Source organism: Passer domesticus, chromosome Z, assembly GCF_036417665.1.
Source record: "Passer domesticus isolate bPasDom1 chromosome Z, bPasDom1.hap1, whole genome shotgun sequence".
NCBI lineage: Eukaryota > Metazoa > Chordata > Aves > Passeriformes > Passeridae > Passer > Passer domesticus.
Window position 1 is genome coordinate 21,746,456 of NC_087512.1, and position 20,620 is coordinate 21,767,075.

Sequence of the window (20,620 nt, forward strand, 5' to 3'; positions counted from 1 at the left end):
GAATATGAAAATAACCACCTCTGTATAGGAGTGCACTGTCAAATACTGCAGTACAATAGTGCATTGGCAAAGGAGAAATTCTGTAGCATGTGAACATGCTCTTTCACCTTCATATCCAGCTGGTTCAGTGTTCACGGAGAATCTAGAAGCTCTTTTCTTATCATTCCAGCTTTCATTGTGACGAAACCTCTTCCACAATCATTTTAATACCACAGATATAAAAATAGTAAACCTTAGCCAGTAGATCACTCATTAGAGATAAAATCAGACCTTAGAACTAGATTGGGATATGAGGAGAGAAAAATTGCTGTTAGGAAATCTAGATTATATACCAAATTTATCAGGTTAACTAATTTTGACTTAATGAATATTGCAGGGCTGCTAGATAAAATCAAGCATTTCTTCTTTCTCCTTACTTTTTTTCCTCAGTTGATTCACTAAGCCAAATATATTTGGTAATCTACATGTAAGTCTTCTTTCATATGAGATTTTCCATGAGCAAAGTAGAATTATCTTTAATAATACAAACAACCATAGCTTTTCAGTTCTTATAATAAAAAAAAAGAAACTTCAGCACTGCAGTACTTTTGAGCTTTACACTGATGAAAATTGCTCCAGATTAGTTTGCCCTTGTATTGCACTGTATTTTTTTCCAATAAAATAATCAACAGAATTCTCACGTTTCATAAACATTGCTTATGGTATTGCTCTCTATATGGTGTTTGATCAAGGATAAGTTAATGATAAAATGGAAATGCTGTTCATGAAGGAAAGCAATTCTTTTCCCATTCAGATTTTTAATATGTGGAAAAGTAAACAAGCTAATTTTAAATATTTCTCTAAAATATCTTCTGTTTCATATGAGACAAATAAAGATATTATATTAGTTGTTCTTTTGAGTACTGACAACTTTAAAAAATTGTAATTGCACAATAGAAATAACATCTCAATTAATGATTTCCTTAAATAGGTTTTAAAACAGATAAATAGTGTAGTTTGAACAGAAAAGTTAAATAGCAGACACACTCCATTGGATCATATTATCATATATCAAACCTGAATAACTTAAGTGTGGCCTTTGATGCCATTATAGTGGAATTGCATTCTGTAAGAGCTGTACAGTCATGGGAAGTTCACCAACTAAGGGTAAGTCTCCAACAGTAATTTGATACAGAAATGTGGGCTAAAATAAGAGATTAGAGTATTTTAAATTGCAAATATGATACTTAATTTGACAGTGATTTTGGTGTAATCAAGTGCAGAAATTAAAAATTACTGAGACATTTAGTACACTGCCTAAAGTGCCTAAAAGTGTTATTTCTACAGCTTTTGCATAAATCTGAGATAGAAATACATTCCAGAGATAGAGGATAAAGTAGTCAGGATAATGATGATACCATTGTAGATGGATGCTGGCTGCCTGCATGTAGAGATGGCTCAAGAAAAGCAGAAGTAGGTATTCAGAACAGGAGAAGGAGATTATGAAACCGCTGAGTTACAGCCCTTGGTTACTATTTGGAATCATAATTATTCCTAGGCTAATAGGAGTCCCCTCCAACTGTTACTGTTGCTGATGTTTTTATTTAAAACATGGCAATTAAATTGAAAGTCTTGTTAAAAATAGAATATTTATTTCTATATTTTCAAATGTTTAATCTAGAAAACCTTCCTCCGGTGTTGCATACTATGAAATCTGTGCACATTCTTTTCTGATCTCATCTCTTTAGGTACTTAATAAAAATGTTGACTTCTGCATCAGTTAAGGATTGCATGATGGAGTGTTTTCCAAGCCAACTAAAATCGGGTGGAAATTACCACCACAGGTCACATGTCCTTTTATGGTCTCCCATGTCCTTTTATGTAATCACTCTCTAGAGAAAATGGTGAACAATTTTCCTTAGTAAAAGGTTTTAGTAATGCAAATTGGTCCATTTTTTGTATCTCTGTCTTTAAAATAGGGTTACAATACTAAAATTTACTTTCTTGATTCAAGATTCTTGTTATTGTGATTTCAGTTTGATAGGCAACAAAGGCAGGATGTTGGAAACAAAATTTTCAGATTTTAAGTTAATACTTCCTCGTTTAAAAGAACTAGATAAAGTGATACTGGTTTTCAAGTTCAGATACTGTGGTCTGCTGAAGAAAACAAGACAGGTGTTACTCAAAATAGAAGGTGCAGCATTTAATTTTAGCTAGAAAGAGTAATGCTGGCAGAAGGCTCCCAGAATAATCCTTATTTTGGACTATTCTTCTCAACTTCTTGTATTCCACCCCATCAGGGTCACCCAGAGCAGGTGACTCAGGAACTCATCCACCTGGGTTTTGAGTGTCTCTGGAGAGTGAGGCTATACAACCTCCCTGGGCAGCCTGTTCCATTGCTCTACCACCCTCAACACAAAGTTCTTCCTCATGTTGAGGTGGAACTTCTTGTGTTTTAATTTATTGCTATTGCTCTTTTCCCACTCTCTGGACACCACTGAACAGTCTGGCTTCATCTTCTTGGCACCCACTTTTGGGTTATTGATATGTGTTATTGATCTTCCCTCTCAGCCTTCTCCTCTCTAGACTAAACAGGCCCAGCTCTCTCAGCCTCTCCTCACAAGATTCTTCAGTAGAGCTTGTGAAGTCGCAAAAAGTTAATTTGCACACATCTATTTGTCACAAAATGCATTTGCAATCTGCAGTCTTCACAGAAAGTGAATTTTCTGCCTAAAAAACCACACTTCACTGGAAAGTGTTGTCTCAGAGTATCTGTTAGGCTTATAGTACACTAATACAGAAAAGACAGAATCCAAACCTGCTGGCTGAGTGTCTTAGGTCAGCTCCACTGATGGCCAGTCATTTTACTGATTTGTCAGCACTTGGACCCTAACTCTTGCACCCATTTTCCTTGCCCACAAGTTCTGTCAGCTCCTGCTGGTAAAAAATGCAAGACTGATTTCTTGATTCCAGAGTCCCCCTTGGGTCCCATGGAACAGCTGTGCTCTAAATAGCCTTTATGCTTCTCCTTCTGCACCTTGCCATGATGAAGTCAATCTGAAAGGAAAAGAAAATTGAAGGGAAGGTTTAAAATAAAATGGTCATTGCAACAGTGATGTCTTAAGCTTCTGCTTCAGAGCTGCCTCTTCCAACCCTGTTACTTTGCCAACAGTGTTAGTACAAAACATTGTGTATCAATAGCCTTGTTTATCTTTTAAGCTGTTTTGCAGAGGCTGTTCTTTAGGGACTCCTTCAGAGCCACATTCTCATTGACAAGGATGTTCTAGTCCTAAAGAGTGCCTCCAGCACAAGCCTGTGTAGGAGAGTAATTTACTACTCAGAAATTATGGTTGCTGATTTGTCTCTATTGGTTCATCAATCCACTGAAGGGAATCAAATTCTATCTAATTTGTATGTGTCATCAGGATTGCTTGTTTCTATTTAACCATGATATTGTAAGACTGGTGTACCAGGAATGTTGATAGCTGTAATTATGCAACACCACAGGTTGTGATAGAATGGCCATGGCAAAAAAGTATACTGTAGTCTTTCCCCATTTGACGTGTCCCTGAATGGATGTTAGATTGGCATCTTTAGTTCTGCTTAGGCAGCCAAGTGTTCACACTGGTCAGTGAGACAAACTAAGAACATCTTGGACCTCCTATGAGGCCATGGCCCACAGCTCTACCAGAGACACCCAAATGAACTTGCAGGGGAGTTAGAGGTATCATGTTTTTTGATTCTGCAGCTTACAATTCTTAAAAACTTTTAAGATGGTCCTTTTCTAAAGATGCTTGATAAAATGTATGATAAAGGTGTGTTCAGGATAAGAGGGAACGTCCTTTGAAGCATTAATAGCCAGTTAAAAGATGCCAAACAAAGAATAGAAATATATGATTAATATTTCTCACTGAAGAGATATCATATTGGTCCTCTATGGGTCTAAATTACAGCTTGTATTATCCAGCATATTTTTAAAAGTTATGAAGATGTAAGATTTGCTTACAGTATGAAATATTTGGGATAATAAAAATTAAAACCAAGTGCAAACAGTGGGAGGAGACTGTGTGATACATAGTGTTCTTCAGCAATATTTACATTGTTTTCTTTTCATCACAAAACAAGGTAGTTAGCAGGAAGGGTACAGACAAGATAAAAGAGAAAGTCAGTTTTAAGTTGTTTCCTGATGAGGGTTATGTAAATAGACTAGAATACGTCACACAAAGAAATATATTACTAAAAGAGGGGGATGATTGCAGTAATTAAGATCACGAAAGGCATGACAGAAGTGTATGTGTACTGCTGTTATTCACTGTCTCATAATAAAAGAAGTAGAACTGTGGAAAAGAACTAAAAGACATTAAATAGAATTATCATAACCCCAAAGCATGGGTTCAAATAATGACAGATTCTTGTTCCTGTTAAACTCAAAGATACCACATTGGTAAGATGCCTGTTCCTGTTAAACTCAAAGATACCACAAGTCCCAGGGTCTTGCATTTCCAGATCCTGGAAATGCAAGTCCCTGGGACTGAGAGGGAAGAGTGTTGCAATATGTTTGCCTTGTTTTTACTTCTTTTCAATCCCGACCAATTCCTCATAGTTTGTCTTGTCAGGGAAATAATGATAGGGTAGGAACACCTTTAGACTACTCAGTATGCCTGTTTTATAAGACGTTCTGCAGTTTGATAAAATAGTGTCTTCCATAAGAATTTTATTTAAGCCATCATAAAAGGGTTTTATTTAATGTATTTATTACATAAGAGCACATAAATATTTACCAGTTGGTCTCTAGAGACAACTGAAAACAATACATAATCTTAGTTTAAACACATTAGGTAAATTTTGAATTATTAATTTTTTGAAGTGGTAGTCTTTCTTTACAGAATTCGTTCAGAGCATAAATTATCTCTTGATTTTAATATTTATGTTTTGTGTCAAATTCTGCTGTGATGAGTTCAGGTTCAGACTGGTCTCTGTGAACAAGTGAAAGCAAAGATGTCTTTTTTCTTCACCAATGACAGGAATTAATAAGTGTTTTTTATGTGTTGAACTGGAAGTGGGGAATAATCCTTGCCAACTATGCCAAGAAGAAGAGGGAATAGGGAAAAAAATGTTTATATTATATTCTTAATTAGTTGTTGCTGTTAGCTATAGCTGTTAACTGTTATGTTTAATAAATTTTATGTCATGCATTCTTCCCCAGCACTGAAATGCACTGCCTAGGAGAGCAGTTTGTACTCATGTAGCCACTAATGGTTACAGCTCTGCTGGTGTAAATACGTTTTAACTCAAAAGTTAAGTTGGCTGTATCACTGTCAATGAGTACAAAGGGAAGAAAGAAGGACAACCACATACAGTGTTTTTCCTGCCCAACATGCCTGTGATTACTATTTCATACACCTGTACCAGTGACAGATAACTCTGTGCCCGTTCCAAAGTTGGACATAAACACAAGTTGACTGATCCTGGAGCATTTATTGGACAGAAACCTGACAAGATTTTTGGAAGAATGTGGTGCTTGCGCAGCATAATTGTAAAAAGCTAGTCAGCATTTTTTAGGCAATACAGAGTTGTGGATACCCTTTAAAGTGAAAACAAAAGCTGACATTTTAATTTTATGAAGGACAAAAGAGGAACCATGAAAGCGCTCAAAGTGATGTGTAAGAATAATAAGCACAAAAAGGTGATCATATTTTAGTTAATCCAGAGCCAGACTAGCCATACCTTCTTAAAGAAGCCAGAGATGTGTAAACAGCAGAGCAAATTCAGGAGCTTTGGTGAATATACTTACTGAGTAGATAAAGTTGAATGTTTGAAATGACATCACAAAAAATCAGAGATAACAACCATTACACATCTAATCAAGGATTAAAGGAAGGAATTTCTAACAGTTCATAAGCATTTTCTTTTTATTTCAAATAACTTCTTTCTGGTTAACTTTTTAATAACTCTGCTTTGTGAAAATTTATATTTAATGTTATGTTGGACAACTGTGAAGGCTTTTTAGACAGCTCATTCCATGAAGTCTTGGCTAGCTTCCTAAAAACTGGTTAAGAAAACTTTCAGTTCAGAAAAACTGTGCCAGCTTTCTAAAGATACAATCTTGTACTTTGGATTTTTCATCATCTGGAGGAGCATTTCTTTTGTTTGCTCAGATGGGAAATAAGAATTTTGAGCATTGATATTAGCTAAAGCTGAACATGCCTTTTTTAAAGACAGCGGCATGGGTCCAAGAAAGGTCATTCACCAGTTTCTCCAGAGAAATTAAGTTGCCATAACTCATGTTGCCAGATTTGCAAGTGAACGGAATGTTTTATATAAATGCACAGCGCCATGGCTTATAGGGGGTGTGGTGAGGCATGCCTATTATGTGCATTCCCTCTGATCTCTGCTGTCCCTGATTTAAGAGAATTAGGCCTGATTCATTAATTTATTTTTAAGAAAGTATTTCCATTGCTATTATCTAGTGGTATCGCTAACACTGGCTTAAAACATTAAAGCCTTAAGCACTGAAAGAGTTTTAACAGTAGTTACAAAACTGTGCAAGGTTTTTTGTTAAATCATCATTAGTATTAAATATTTTGTTTTGAAAAAATACAGCAATCATGCACAAAATCACAAAATAAAAATCTAGAGAGAATTAAGTAGCATGCCAAGTAGCATTCACATCAAAGACAAGAAACAATATGACTTTTTTTAATGCTATTCTCTACATATTCAGTCATGTCTTATTTAATATGAGATTTAATCTTATATAATAAGTCTACCTATAAATATCGATAGTGTTTGCCTCTCTGTATATTGTGAGGTAGCAGTCTGTACAAACAGAGCCTAAAGGGATGTAAGTACTTAGTGAGGGAAGAATGAAACTAGTTGGAGCCGATGCCATTACAGCAATATGACACAAACAGGGGAAGGCTTTTGTGATGATAACTTAGCAAGAGTTGCTGGCAGCTGAAATACAGTATTTGGTCATCTGGAAAGATGACAAATACAACATGATGTACAGAAATGGTACAGAAATCAGTGGTAAGATGTAGGAACAGCAGGAAAGAGATGAATGATGATGATGAGTAAGAGATTAGATAGAATGGAAGAGAAGCAGACAGTTGATTAAAAATAAGATGAAAACTCATTGATTTGGAATATTCAGAATACTTTTTAAAATATTTTTTCATATAGATTATTGATGCACATACCACAGAAGCAGAAGCAGCCTCAAGTTGCTATTTGAAATTCTCTGGTTTTCATTGTCTGCATTGTCATGGCAAAGAGAGAAATTGTCCACAAGTTAAATTCACTGTTAAGATACAATTTATTTACAAGGAAATGTGAACAAAAGTCATTACAACTCCCCCTCTTAAAGGCAAATGTATGAAAATTACCATAACTGTAATTCATATGTCATCAATATACATGTACAAGTCTTACCTTCAAAATCAAGGCAAGACATTTTATGGTCTAGAATATATGCAACCAATGCATTTAGATCTCTCTGACATGCATGAGACCATACAGATTCGTTCCTTGACATCAGTCCTCAGCTGTTACATAATATTCTGACTGTTTGGTACTTTGTGTGTTATGATTTGGGGGAAGAAACAAAAAGCAAACAGGTAATTCACCTAGTTACTTAAAAAAAGAGACCTGCTTGCTCACTATCTTCCAAAATTCCCTCAAGTCTTCCAAAGTCAAGTGACTTTTACACTATGACATGTGGATTAATTACTCCCATTTTAGTACATATCCTAGCAGTTAAGCTAGCCAAGTGGCTTCTATTTGTGAGTATTGAGAATTATAGAATAATCACAGAAGATTATATTTTCTGTGATAATAATCACAGGCTCAGCGTGTTTTCTAAGGTCATTATGCCCTCCCACAGTCCTCTCGTTTCTTGATTCCATTATTTTCAGGAAAATAAACAGCCCAAGACAGAAATTATGAGTTGTTCTATTTTTTCTTTGAATTTGTGAGATGGACTGGACATAGTAGTTATTGAATAATTCTCGTAAAATTGGTAGATATATTTCTTATTTAATAAATGAGTGAGATATTTAGTTATGCAAAATAGCCAATGTAAAATGTGTATGCATGCATTTAATATGGCTTTGTGGATTTTGGTATTAATTTTCAAACTTCCTCATTTTTTCTTCCCACAATCTGCTTATTTTTCACAATATACAAGCTAACTTCTTGGGTTCATATTTCAATTTGTAAAAGCTGAATTATTTAGCTATAAAATCGCAAGAGGTAACTGTCTTCAGACTTTTTTTTCTTTATTTGCTTAGTATTCTGAACATTGTTAACTGGTAAAGAGGTGCTATATTTTTTCTTAGAATTCAAACTAATAGTAGGAATGTGCGAAAAACTTCACTTAAAATAATTATCACTGAAATCTGACAAGCTATATTTGAATCAAAAAAGATCTTATCTTTATTTCCACTCTAAAGTAAAATCTTCAAATTTCTTTGTCAAGTGAAAATAATTGTAATTATGATGGAATGTAATTTACAGTGTTTCACAGAGGAAAAAGTTCAAATGACAAGTTGTCACTCTATCCTTAAAGGCCTGAGACAGGTTAATTTAAGGGATTGTCCATAAATGATCCAAAGAACTGCTACATTCAAATATGGCTTTTATGTATTGATTTGTAGTCAATAACCTTAAAATCAGGGTTTATTTTGTTTACACACCTCTGTAGAAAAACTCTGAGATTAGCTACCAAAAAAATGGTACTTATAATTTTGAAAATAATGTGGGAAGTTAGAGCTGTGTGAAATAAATGCTTTTAAGAACTGTCATTGTCATTGGAACCTCTATTAATTGTTTTTGTTGGGGTTTTTTATCCTTTCCATTTTGTATATTTCTGATTCATTTTGTTATATTCTCTTCTCAGATCCATGAAGTATTTATAAAGTTTTAAGAGAGGGGAGACTATTCTTAGATATAAATGCCAATAGTTTTGCTAATACCAGAAAGGAAGAAGCATTTTTTGCCTGGTGCTTGATTCTGTAGGACTGAAGTTTTTGCAAGCCTTTTGTTTTGACAAATGATATGCACATCACTGACACTTCCACATTTTGGGATTTCTGCATAGTTTTGTCTGTAGCATGTTGTTCTTCTTTTCATGTTAAATGCCTTATGAAAGTCACAAAGCAGACATCTCGCTGTAACAGTGGTTCCCAACTCTGCCTTATGGAAAGGAGTGTTTCTTACGGAATCGAGTCTTGTGTCCCATATGAAAGGCTTCAGGACATGGATTTTCAGATTTTCACAGTAACTGATTGCTTATCTAGACTCTTTTAGGTAGGGATCTTTGACACCTTTAAAAAACAGTTTATGTGTGTTCCTCACTAAAGTGCCTGCATGCAAATGATTTGTTCATGTGCAGAGGCTGTCTGTATCATATGCACAGTGACGTCAATAAATCACATTTTAAGCATATACAAATTACTGCTTAAACACAATTTACCTCTCTGAGACTGCAATAGAATTTAACACTTAAGCCAAAAGTCTGTAGCTGGTAAGGCAGACAACATAGTGAATGTAAAAATGGTTTCAGGAAAGGAAAGTACATTTTTGCACCTTAAGTACATTTTACATCCAGGTTTTCTAGAGCCCAACAGCTATCAGAAAGTAGGACTTGGATTTTGGGGATGGAAAAGAAAAGGAGAGATGTTTAAGCTATCATGTAAGTTTAGTCATGAGTATAAGGTGCTGGCAGCCAGTGAGGGCTCACAGATAAAATCAGAAGGGCAAGAGTAGAGAAATATGCAAAGAAAGGAGAGAGAAAGTGAGAGGAAGATAAGAGAGGATAGTGAGGGAGGCTTGGAAAGATGATTTTGCTGTGGAAAAGGCCTTGGAATGTGATAGTAGAAGTTTTAACATAGGAAAGCTGAAGATTCTGATATGCATCCTGGAGAAAGAAACATTTGTAATTTGATATGTTTCTCTCTAGAAGAAAAGACTTCTGAGACAACAGGTGTGTGGAGCTGAAATACTGAGGCAAGAGGGTGCTGAGGTTCAAGCTTCTGATGCAGCAGAAGTGGATCTCTGGATCTGAGAAGGATGGTGGTTTTATTGAATGGCCTTAGTTTGGGGAAGGTACTGGATATGTTGGGAACTTGAGTTTCAGTGGAGAGCTTGAGACTGAGTTAGAGCTTGGGACATGAAAAGAGAGGTTAATGGGACATGCCTGCAGTCATTCACACAGAATAAATGCTGCTCTCTCATAAACCTTTCTAGCAATATATGATTTTTCTTTCTTGGAAATACAAATCTCACAGCTCATCTTAACTAGCAAATCTTGCAATTTAGCTATTACATTAACATATAATGCCTCTTGATGTGCGTATGGGAGATAGCTGGCATTTATGCAAGAAGTTTGGGATGATACCTCATTTGTCAAAGCATGAAAGCAACATAAAAACACCTGTATACTTGAAAATTATAGAATACTTGGAAATTTTGCTCTTTTCCTCCATGCTGTCATCAAGTCTGCGGGTGACAACAAATTGGTAGACTCAGTGGTGGGGCTGCTATTCAGAGAGTACAAGAAGTTGGAGAAATGCCGGTGCCTCATCAGACAAAGACCCTTTTGCCAGGCACCAAAAAAGAAAAACAGACCCAAGGAGGAGATGGAAAATACAGTGTAAAAGAGCTTGTAGCAAGTCAAATTGAGACCTTGTCAGAATGACACAGTGGTCTGTGTAGTTCAGAACATCCATATGTGATTTGGGAAAGTGATACATATACAGATTATTCACTTTACTAATTCACTAATGATAGTAAATATGAACTTGACAACTAAAAGTTCTTTTGATCCATGACCTAGAGGAAGCAACAGAATACATTTTCCGCAGGCCTGCAGAGAACAGCAAAGTTAGGGACAGATTGATAGACTCAGCACAGGGCTACCATTCAGAGATACCTTGACAAGCTGTAGAAGTGTTCTGGAAGACACTAAAATTCAACAAGGACAAATGCTGAGACCTGCACCTGGGAAGGAAGAGCCCTTGGCAATGAGACAGGTTGGGCACTGAAAGCCTGGGGAGAGATCTCTGGAAAGAGCCTGGGCATCCTGATGGAGAGCAAGCTGTGGGTGAGCTGGAAGTGTGCCCTGGCAGTGAAGAAGGCCAGCAGCATCCTGGGCTTTGTGAACAGGAGTATGATATATGAAAACCTGTAGGTGAAGCTTTTATCTCCTACTGCTCAACACATCACATCTAAAATCCTGCAGTTTTGCCTTCCTCCCTTGTACAGGGAAGACAGAAGTAGACTGGAGCAGGTTTATCAGAGCAACCCAGGTTTCGCTGGGATGCTCAGAGGCCTGGAGGACCTGACCTGGAAGGAGAGGATGACAGAACTGGCTTCTTCAGTCAGGGAAAGGGTAGGCTCTGGGGAGGATCTCCAGTCAACCTTGTCATTCCTTTAAGGAGACCACCAAGAGGACAGACCACCTGTTCACAGTGGTGCGTGGCAAGAGGGTGAACATTAGGGCATATGGAAAGTTCAGACTGCAAGTAAGGAAAACACTTTCACTATGAGGACAGTCAGGTGGTGGAGCAGGTGTACACAGAGGTATTATGCATCTCCATAATGCATAATATTCACTGTAATGTGCTTTAAATTAGCTATTGCCATTTTAAAAAATATATTTGGATAATACCAGGATTAATTTTTTGAAAATATTTCATGCACAGCCACAGTAAAAAGGTAAGCAGGAATAATAACAAAATGTTATGTCATTGTCTACATTTGTGATGATCCCACTACTCAAATTTTGCATATAATTTTAGATTACATCATCTCAGAGAAAAATAAAAGAGGGTAAAGCATAATGTGGAAAGGATAGTGTGAAGTTTTGAAGCTTTTTCCATACAAAGGAAATTCAGAAGTTCTTTTGTTTGGAAAGCATATTAGAGAAAACAGATACAAGAGATCTGTAAAATTATGAATGGCATAAAGATGTTGTAGGAAAGATTATTCACTGTGTCTCAGAGGCATTCTTGCATTAGCAATTCTATCAGCTATAATAGAGCACAAAAATTGATGCTACGAGGTCAGATATCCACATTTGCATGTGAGGCAACTTGCAGTCCCAAGGGCTAAATGCCCATTAGTGGTTGAAGCATATTACTGGAACACTTGTGAGCTCTTAGAGCTCATCTTCTTTTTCTAGTTTTACCTGAAAGGAAAACAATTTATTTACTCCAAAACTACTCCACCAAGGCACACAAAGTGCAGTAAATGGAGTCAATGTGAGATCAGGTTCAGAAGCATGCAGAGACACACGCAATGCTGTTTTAACACATTGTTCTGGAAGCAGCTTCCAAAGATCTAGCATGCTAAGCTGCCAGGTGCTGCAAGGGCACACATGGGAAGGTCTCAGTCTGTACTTGCATTTTTTCTCACAGTCTTTCAATAGCTCTTTTTATCCACTGCAGAAAGAAGAGACTGTGCCAAAATTATGTACTTTGGTATATCTGAAAACCTCAGAACACTTGTTCATACATAATTTAATTTTACATGAGAACTTATAATGTAAATTGTTATTGTATCTTGCATATTATTCATTTGGGGACATTTTTAGAGTAAAATTTTCTATCTGATAACTTCTGTTTTCAAGTTTAAAAAAATCAGGTCAATTTGTAAAATTGGGAGACTATTTTGATTTTTTTTTTTGTAGTTTTGTGTTTTGCTAGTACTTCAACAGAAGGTTGCAAAGTGCAGCAGAAGTGCCTACTGAAACTCCTTTTCGGTTTGCACACTTTGGTGTGTATAAAAGTGTGATTTGCACACAACATTGTTTTTGTTATCTAGTAACAGGTTCCCACTAACAGTCTGGCAGACTCTGCCAGCACTGTGCATGCATATTCATGTGATTTGAGTAGAGGTTCTTGTTCAGAGTGTAGCAACACAGGCAAAAAAATGTGCAAGAAAGTTAAATAAAATACTTTTTTTCATGTACATTTTTTAATGCACATGCTCATGCATTAATTATTTGGGGACTGTATTATTTGGGGATTGAAATAATGTATAAAGGGGTTTTTTTAAGAAGTAGACAAATACATTAGAAGATGTTTGATGCTCCCTCAGGTTTCTGTTTCATAATTCAAACCCTTTACTCCATGCTGCTGTTCAGTTTTTGAGGAACTCTACAGCTCTCAGCTTTTATCTGCAGATGATTAAGAAATGTGGTTTACTTCCACTCTAGCTGGAGATACAGACAGTATTTTTCTTGTCAGAATTTATTGAAGAATACAGAATGCATCATAAAAATTGCTCATTACATGAAAACAGAGCAAAAATCCAGAGTACAACTGCATTGTCCTTTATCAGAATGGGAGAGATTTTGCCTTTGCACCACAGCTCCCAGGCTCTCTTTTGTGCTGCAGCCTACTGTTTGACACAGCTGCACAGACCCTTCTCTAACCTAATGTCTTGACATAGGGAAGAAGTATGGTTCTACAGTACCTCTCTTGCTACATGGAGAAGTCTGGGGGACAATGAAGAGGATAGACTTGGCAGGATCCCACTCAGGCCATGTTAGAGACAGGATTTTTACTTCCACTTGACTTGTTTGCATCTGCCTGTATATTTTTAATATGTTATCAGCATACAAACAGTGATTTAAAAATTAAATTTTGAGCTGGTATGCATTATATTAAACATAATGAACACCATATTAAAGCAAGCACAATTTATTTAGAAGGTTTATTTATTTTCTCTTTGAAAAAGAATCTCAGATTCTAGTAAAAAGGAATTCAAATGTGTATCAGCTGTTGAACTATGTATGTACAGATCTAGATATTTTTGATCACTGTAGAATTCAGATGAGTAGACTTAGCGAACCCAGTTTAACTAATTACTGAAGAGATTCATTACAGTATATGGAGCCTTTCACTTCTAGATCACTGAGTCAAACTCAGTGAAAGAAGGCACCAGAAGAGAGGTGTTCATAGATCTGGATAACATAAGCAGATATCATTACTTTATTTTGATAGAGAATTTCAAATCCAAACAAACAAATATATTATTTTCTAGACATGGAACACAGAGTTACTTTTTAAGGAACACAGTATTACTTTTTAAATCTTACAAAATCAATTCCAAAGATAGCTTCCTGTCCGACAAAGTGATGAAACTTAGCAGGGAGGTGTGAGATTTCCTGCTTCTATTTGTCTTTTTGATAACTGGAGGAAGGGGTGTTAACTTTTTTTGCTAGTCAATCTGGTTCCTTTTAAAAAGATTTTTATCTCCTAGTCTGTTTTTCAGCAGGTTTTCGAAGGCGCTCAAACACTGTGACAAGGAGGCATTTCCCACATGCTGCTCACAGGATGGACTATATGGACTTCGAGGATGATAGCCGTGGATGGCGGTTTGATATGGACATGGTGATCATCTACATTTATTCAGTCAACTGGATAATAGGATTTATTGTTTTCTGTTTCCTTTGTTATTTCTTTTTCCCTCTTTAGGCTATAGAAATAACAGTTAAGGAAGATGATAGTCATGTGAACAGAAAAATTGTGAATAGAAAAATATTGAACAAAGGTAAAATGTTTGATACTGCATTTTTATCATTCAGAATTGGAATAGACTGCATCAAGCATGCTGTGAAGCTGTTCGATACTTCTTCTATATGTGACAAAGTACTTGAGTTTGGTTACCAATGTAACGTGAAATCCACATCATACTTCATTCAGTGGGAGTTTTGCCTTTGGGAGATTTTGATGGGAAAAGAATTTACCCCTAATTTATAAAATTATTACTCTATAGAAGTACTCCCAGTTTCTAGGGGAGGTCTGTGTACTACAAAAGAATGTAATGTGTAGTCATTTAGGGGTTTGACTCTGTGTTGACACACTTCACTCACTCATTGGTGCTTCAATTCCTCATACATAAAAGCAATAAAGATGCTTCCCATTTTTACTCAGATCTTTTGGGAGGAGGAGAAGTGCTGTACCATGCATTATGTAGACATTCATCAGAGCTATTTCAGTACCATGATCCAAATCCTGGAAAATTTTGACAACTGATAGACCTGTCAGCATTCCACTGTGATATTTTGAGCCTATTAACCAAAAAGAAAAATTACACTGCAGTGTGCTGCCAGTTCATCTTTTCAGCAAATAGCAATCAAAAGGAATCAACTAACAGCCACAAGTTCTGCAAAATAAGAAGACCGTTGTTGTGCAGATTCCCAGTGTAGCACTGTACCTTTTTTACCCATTCAGATGAGTGTGTTTGGATCCAGCAAGACTAATGGAGGGCAAGCAGCAGGCCTGCTGGCTGTGGTGATGTGAGACACTGACCAAATACTGGAGACAGAAGCATTCTCCTCTGTAAGAAATCAGTATCATTATTAAATTGCTGTAAAAATTGAGGATACTTTTAAATATGGGCTCTCCAGGAGTTAATGTCCCATGGGAGAGTACATAACAGGGCACAGTATTTATTTGCACCTTTCTTGTGAAAATATTCTAAAGCACTTTATAGTTAGTTATTCTATATATAGATTGATGAGTTACAATACCAAACTGCAGCCAGTTCAACAATCATTCCAGACTTGCTGCTTTACACAGTATTTTCAAGTGAAAGTGGAAGAGCATCTATTAAATTGTAGTAAAAGATACTAGAAATGAATGTGGGAATCAGGTTCTGAAGCATGTCACAAGGTAGTTTAGGGCTTTACTTTTCAGGGAGGTACAAGGAAGTACAAGGAAGTTTTTATTTCTAGTGGCATGACTCTTCAAAGTGCACTGTACTTGCACTAGAAAAGCATGTGAGTGTAGGTATATTGTCCCTCTCATATCAGAATCTGTGTGGGAGACCTGTGGTTTTTCCGTAGGTGGTGTACTCCCCTGTTCTAGCAGAGAACAAGGAGAAATATGTTGTGGAAGGTGCCATCTGCCAAATGTGATAGAATGAAATCAGAGTTTTATTAAGCATGGGCTTATATTCCTTTACTGGAGCAGCTCCAGCATGGTCAGCCTCTTACAGGCTATGAAGGGATCAGGACCAGAAATTTTCACTTAATCTGAAAATCAGCAGTAAATCAACTACTAATATTTTATTTTCTAATGGGCTGCATAAAACAATCTTTTCAAGAACATACAAGTAAAATTAAAAATTACAAGTATAACTACACTGATTAAACGAAATAATCTGTCATCTTTTTTAATATATGCAAATTTAAAGAGATGTAAGAACTGAAATTCACCATCACCACATACTCGTGGCTTTGACAAAAAAATACATTTTTGTAATAAGAATAATCCACTCAGTAAACTTTGCCTAAAATTGACTGGCTTTATTATTAGTGCCATTAAGCATAATGTTTCAAAAGCTTTAAGGCTGTAATAAAACATTTGGTGGAAGTATTTTAAAAAACTAGGGGGTATAAGTCATAGGCTCCTGTTTGGCTACATGCAAATGTGTGGGTGTGTATGCTAAAATATTATCCATAAATTTAAACAGTTCTCTCATATATGCCAGGACTGCCATTCTAAATGCAATTTTTGTTTGCCTCTCTAAACTTCTGAAATTACTGCTCATGTGTCAGAAGAGGGAGGGACCAACTCACTGTTAAGACAAAATTGCTTCTACCTTTCAATCTCAAAAAAACCTAAAATAAAAAAATACGTTAATTGATATAGTCTAAAATCCCAGTAATAATGTTATTTAATTTTTTTTTTATCTAGTATGTCTGGTAAAGCAATAGCCTTCAGTAAATATTCAAAAATATATTGAGACATAAGAAATGTAATATAGAAGCTAACTAGTTATATAAGAAAAAGTTACATCATTTTTAATAGCATGGTACCATGGTTTTATTTGAAAAAGGACCACAAAGAAGAGTAAAAATACAATCTAATATTGGCTTCTTTTATACATTTTCAACAAGAATTGATGACTGACAGAGACATTTTTCTAAAGTTAGTAGCACTCACAATTTTGCATGACCTTCCTAATTGTTTAACTCTACCTTTCTTCAAGACCTAAACTGTTTCTTGAGCAATATTGTTTTATTTTATATGGATTGTTATTAATTCCAGAGGAAGATTATTCTTAAATTATTAAAAATGTACATTATGAAGACTACAACTCTGAGAGATTGATCCTCCATGGGAAAATTTCTAAGAGGTATAGAGTGGAGATGCACATTTTTTTGTCACATATTGGGGTTTTTTGAGATACATACTTTCGTAAAAATGCAGAAACAGTTTAAAGGCTCAAATTTGGTTTTCCTTGAAGTCTGCTGTAAAATGTTGTTAATATCTCTTGGAGCAAGAGCAGGTCCTTTGTAGGCTATTTTCTGGTTAAATTGATCCTGATCAGCAAGCTTGTATTTCTTAACTACCATAGTATTAAAATGTTTACAATAAAATTTGAGTTGTTTTTAATGTTTTGCAGTCATTTCTCTAGATTTTGCTTGGTGGAATTTTTTTTTTTAATTCATTGTATTCTGTGATATCTCTTTTGTTTCTGCTTGGGGAGCAGCAAAGGTTTGCTGATTTTTTCACTACTGGGATTAACTTTTTTTGTATTAGCAACCTTTTATTTGTTTCATTACTTTCCAGGCAACTTTTGTCAGAGCTCATCTGGAGGCATGTTCTGTATCTTAACATATTCTGATAATGAAGAATTCTCAGTACTGGTGCTGTTAGTCAAGACCATTTAGCTGTTGAGGACAGCAGAAATCCAGGACAAGACTTAGGTATCACTTTTACAGACAAAGGACCTTCATGCCTACTCAGAAGTGTATGAGCTTTTTTGTCAGCCAGTGGGTATGTTTGTAGCTCAGCTACCTGCCAAAGGTTCAGCCATCTTGCTTCTCTCATGAGACAATTCAAAAAAAAAATCCCAAAAAATAGCTGCTCAGGGAGCAGCTGCTGTGAAGCACAACAGTCTTTCATGGCTTGTGCCTGCCTACAGAAGCTCAGATCCAAGTTAAGCTTTTTCTAGTATTCTACATACACACCTCATGTTTTTATCACATGTCAACAGTCTCACTTAGTGATACTGAGATGGAAAAGAAGGAAGAACTAGAGTTTAGGTGTGTCTTGTCATTTTCAGAGAAAATTATTGCTGATAGCATGAAAGTCTGGGAGTAAGATTATCTATTGTAGCTATCATCTGACAAGTAACTGTCTTCATGGTGTATAGTGTTGCTTTTGTGGATGTGTTTTCAGCATCTTTTGTTCTTTGCAATCCTGACAACATTATTACTATGAGATGCACACTCTCCTCTGGGGAATTCCAGGTTACAGACAAACAGAAAAGAAAGATGGGACATCAAGAGCATCTGCTGGTGTTCAGCCCCATACCCAGGCAGAGGCTGTGAGGAAAGATGCTTTGGATTGCTCTGGATCTGGAGCAAGACAGCTAAGCTATCCTTAGAGATGCGTTTGATTTAGGAGAAAGTTCTAAGGCAGACAGTAACAGTATAAGGACTAAAAGATCACAGTTTTCTGTCCCAAACAGTTACCAGAGAAAGACTTTGCCGTGAGATAAGCACAGAATGGAGTGACAGAATGGCCTAACTCCAAGCCTGCAAGGTCTAGCTAGCACATCCTGGGTAATCCAGACAAAAATTCACACTGTGACAAGGTGTGTGAAGAAGCTGCTGCTCATATGTTTATCCCTGGTCAAAGATCCCGATCAATAGGTTTTGGGACAACTGGCATCTGCAAACACCAGACACCCTGCCTCACTCCACCCCCAAATATGCTTGTGTGGATACCTGAAACTTGGGCTGTGAATTAAGACACCATGAGGTGTACATGAGACAAGATGTCATCTGTTATCTCAGGTCTAGGTGAAGGTAAACAAAACTGGGGAAGAAGAATGCACCAGTGATAATGGCTGGATTTATGGGCCACAAGGAAAGCCAACTCACTAAATGTGCTGAAGTCAGCTCAGGCTAGGTAAAAGGTAATTCTGGCAGGCAGAGATTGCAGCCACCAACTCACAGGCCAGAGGAAGACTGAGCTTGGGACTAATTAGCATTAGAAGTGAGGGAATCCTTTTAACCAATAGAATAAGAGAGCTGTGTAACGAATGACCATTAGTTCCTTTGCTTACAAAAATGTATAAATAGTGAAAAGCTTTGAATGACCTCAAAACCATTACCACCAAGAACCCCTGGGTTAAGAAGGACCAAAAGGACACTTCTTGGATCCATGGGTGGGGACTATCATCTGCTCTCTCTCTCTCTTTCTTCTCACTTGCTCTCTCTCCCTCTCTCTTTCACTCTCATTTTATTGTTAAATAAAATCCATGTGGCATATGGTCCCATTTGCACCTTAGTTCAGGCCAAGGCTTCTCTCAGTAATAGGATCCTTAACAAGCTGTGAGGTGGATTTAAAACTGGCTGTAAGAGCAAGCTTATAGTGCATTGATTAGTGGCACAAAATCTACCTGGAGGCAAGTAGCTAGTGGTGTATCCCACAGAACAAGCCAGGGCCCTATCCTGTTCAGCATCTTCATTAATGACCTGGATTCTGGAGCACAGCATACCCTCAGCAAGCTGCAGAGGACAAAATAGGAAGAAATGGTTAATACACCAGAGGCTTGTGCTGCTGTCCAGTGGAACTTTGACTGTCTGGAGAAATGGACTGGCAGGAGGATCATGCTGTTCAACAAGAGCAGTCTTGCAACTGTAAACAGCTCCCCCATGCTCAATACATGCAGGAGGTAACCCAGCTGGAAAGCAGCTCTACACAAGAAAACCTGGGATTTCTGGTAGACTTCAAATTGAATATGAGCCAGCAGTGCATCCTTGTGTCAAGAAAGCGAATGGTGTCACAGAAGATGATCCTGCCACTCTGCTCAGCACTGATGAGGCCATCTTTGGGGGCTGTGTCCAGTTCTGGACTGCCCTGTACAAAAGGGATACAGAGTTTTTAGTGAGATGCCAGTAAAGGACAACTGAAACAATTAGGGGAATGAAGTCTCTCCCATATGAGTAATTCTGTGAAGTCATCACACAAGAATTGGCTGGTTGAGGACTAGAATAAGTGAATTTCTCAATAAGGAGTAAATAAAACAGAAATGCCTGAGGAGAATATAATGTTTTCCCTTAATAACAAAAGGCAGTAGAATGCTGGAAAAACTTGGCCCACATTTTTGTCCATTTCTTGACTTTTCTGTACATATCTGTCTAGAATGAATTACAATTTTCTTTTCTTTCACTGTTATCTTGATTCAATACAACCAGTCTCTCTTTGGTAACCAGTTCAATCTTTAAGGGGTTATTTTTCTTCCTAGTGATTGAAATCTGTGGTTGTTGCAGTTCTCTGCAGTACTCAGAAGAGTACTAAGGAAAGAATCACAGAAGGTTTAGTTATATTATTTCCGTATTAGTCATCTTAGTATCAGAAATCGATATGCCAACTTTATACCTAAACTTATTATTTAAATGTTAAAGTCTAACATCTAATTTTTTACAGGTAAGGTTTGAGTTAAAATTTCAGACCATACCTCCTCATTTTGTTTGCCTCAGTTTGTCATTCCCAATATGAGACCTTCCTTCTAAAGTGACCTGATGTAGAATTGAAGATCACATTTCTCCAAAATGGGTTCTTTATGATTTCTTATGATCAAAAACCTTAAACTATGTATTTATGATGGA

General features: G+C 36.6%; 1 protein-coding gene across 4 annotated transcripts in view; it reads left to right on the top strand.

Annotated features, from left to right (window-relative positions):
- RNF180 (ring finger protein 180) overlaps window positions 1-17,390 on the top strand; it is a 67,229-nt gene extending 49,839 nt beyond the window's left edge. For 3 of the 4 annotated variants that reach the window (XM_064403050.1, XM_064403048.1, XM_064403049.1), the window contains one exon: window positions 14,260-17,390. In XM_064403050.1, coding sequence (XP_064259120.1) covers window positions 14,260-14,462 — 203 coding nt within the window. In that variant the 3' untranslated portion in view covers window positions 14,463-17,390. The remainder of the gene's footprint in view (window positions 1-14,259) is intronic. The other variant, XM_064403051.1, reaches the window with a different exon arrangement.
- The last annotated feature ends 3,230 nt before the right edge of the window (window positions 17,391-20,620 follow it).